This window comes from Lactuca sativa, chromosome 9 (assembly GCF_002870075.4).
Source record: "Lactuca sativa cultivar Salinas chromosome 9, Lsat_Salinas_v11, whole genome shotgun sequence".
NCBI classification, from domain to species: Eukaryota; Viridiplantae; Streptophyta; class Magnoliopsida; order Asterales; family Asteraceae; genus Lactuca; species Lactuca sativa.
In genome coordinates this window covers 143932689-143934991 of record NC_056631.2, presented here as the reverse complement: position 1 = coordinate 143934991, position 2303 = coordinate 143932689, and the positions used below count along the sequence as shown (strand labels likewise).

Sequence of the window (2303 nt, the reverse complement as noted above, 5' to 3'; positions counted from 1 at the left end):
AAATATAACGCGTCATATTTTAAAAATAAATATCTCGAATTTCAAAAATATATAATAGATAATTGACTCTTCTATACATATTTTCTAATAATTGAATACTACTTAAAAATTACACATGTTTTACGCAAATAAGATGCTCGTGTATAATTTATAACTATTACTAATAGCAACGATTGAATTAATTATATACTTTCAACAGAACAAAATTTTAAAAGTCAACAATATGAGATACTCTATAATTATAATAATAAGGTAATAGATTATTAATTTATCCTTTCCAAGAAGTTTTCAGACCTCAGCCATATATATATACAAACAAGATGATCACTTCCCTCAAAATACGAAAACATTACCTCTGTTTACCATGACATCTTCTTCTTCTCCAACAACTTTCACCGATCTCCACCCACTCATCATCCAGACCCAAATCTTACCACGACTGGAGGCTCAATCTCTCTCCTCCGCCGCAACTGCATCATCTTATCTACGAGCCCTCTGCGCCGATGACATTCTCTGGGCTGATATCTGCAAGTCCACATGGCCGTCGTTAACCCACCCACGTATTCACCGCCTCATCTCCAGCTTCCCCGCCGGTCACCGCTCTTTCTTCCAAGACTCGTTTCAGCCTCCAATCACCGTCGTCAAACCCCCTAACCACCATCGTTCCCGGTCTATCTCTCACCCAGACCCAGGTTGCTCCTTAACTAATCAAACTTTTCCGACTGAACTTATCTCGGCTGTGGACATACGGTACCATGATGACATCATTTACTCCGGAGCCGAATTCACCGACACTACAACCGAATTTCTATCATCAGCGCTTAGGATTGTGTTAAAGAATGATCCAGAAGTCACCGGAATGCCCCGATCCATTGCCTTTAATGTCGAAGACATCGTAGACTCCGACGACGCAATAATATTACACCTTCAAGAGTCTATCACGCTAAACTGGATCCTAATCGATCCGACCCTGAAACGAGCGGTAAACCTATCCAGTATTAAACCTATTCTTGCATGGATAACTGACAGCATCTATCTCCGATACGTCGTCGTTCTACCCGGATGCAACTCAAATGAAACGGTTGAATGTAGAATAGAGGTGAACTTAGGCGCTGGTAAAGGAGGGGCGGCGTTGTTCGTGAGGGAGGTTATACTCAATGTACAAAACGTGGCTTATAATCATTTGAGCGGGAAAGACTTTTTAGTAATTTTAAATAGGACATTCTTTATGAGAAAGATGTTAGTTGAGTGTGGAAGCGACAAAATCATATGCGGTTTCGTGGGTAATAGTTATATTATTCTCATGTTGTCGTTAGTATTATTATCGTGCTTTTGCATTTTTATATATTATTGTTATGGGTGAGCATAAGTCGGATATTTTTTTTTGGAGAAAAGCAAAGCGAATCCGTATATTTTGGTTGTTGAGTTTTGGAACACAATCAGTTTCTTGATTTTTATGTTCGATTTCTCATTTTTGGGTTCAACCCATAGATTCATGGTTTTGGTTTGAGTTTTTTGTAAAAATTGGTTAAATTTGAAAACTTTTCGCAAAAAATGTTTGATTTTTATTACATTTGTAAAAATGGTTTTTTAGGCCCACATAAAACCAAGCGTATGAATATATAAATTTACATTTGCTTTCTTCAAGTTTCGTAATAAGCCCACAAATTACACAAATTATAAGTTATATTTATTTTATATCTTTTTTTATAAAAAAATTATATTTAGTTTTTTTTTACAACAAATGTAAATTTGTATATATTAAAAATATATAATTGAAATATTGCTATTATGTTATTGCAATTTACACCATTAGAAAAAGTTAATAAACATATTCAAAATGATACCAATATCGAATATATTACATGTTACAAAATTATTAAATTACTAGATAATTAAACACACAGCTACAAAAGAAATTAAGCATGAATTAAAAATTAAACACAAAAGTACCAGAATAATAAAAGTTACATGGTTCACATCGCATTGAATCATGGTTATCAATTTGAACAATTTCTCTTGTTATGACCAGATTGATGACATTGTCCATATTGACGAGGTTCATCAGGATGGTGACCATCTATCTTGTTACGAAATCGATTTGCACGCCTCTGCCCTCAACCGACAGCACATTTCGAGTTATCTGCTTCAATACTCCATTCAACCTCTAACCAATAATCAACATGAGGAAATGGTGAAAACCCATCATTATACTTTTCTTGTACGTCATAGTTAGGTAAACAAGATTGATAATGGAAAATGGTTATCCCCTCTAAAACGACAAACTACAAGAGCATGTGAAC

At 35.0% G+C, this 2303-nt stretch overlaps 1 protein-coding gene across 1 annotated transcript; it reads left to right on the top strand.

Moving 5' to 3' along the window:
- The first annotated feature begins 223 nt into the window (after nt 1-223).
- Nucleotides 224-1448, top strand: LOC111891656 (F-box protein At2g27310). The gene has a single exon (XM_023887716.3). The coding sequence runs from the start codon at nt 365-367 to the stop codon at nt 1361-1363; it is 999 nt and encodes a 332-aa protein (XP_023743484.1). The 5' UTR covers nt 224-364; the 3' UTR covers nt 1364-1448.
- The last annotated feature ends 855 nt before the right edge of the window (nt 1449-2303 follow it).

Coding starts and splice junctions, on each gene's coding strand:
- LOC111891656 (XM_023887716.3), top strand. CDS start 365: ATGACATCTTCTTCTTCTCCAACAACTTTCACCGATCTCCACCCACTC.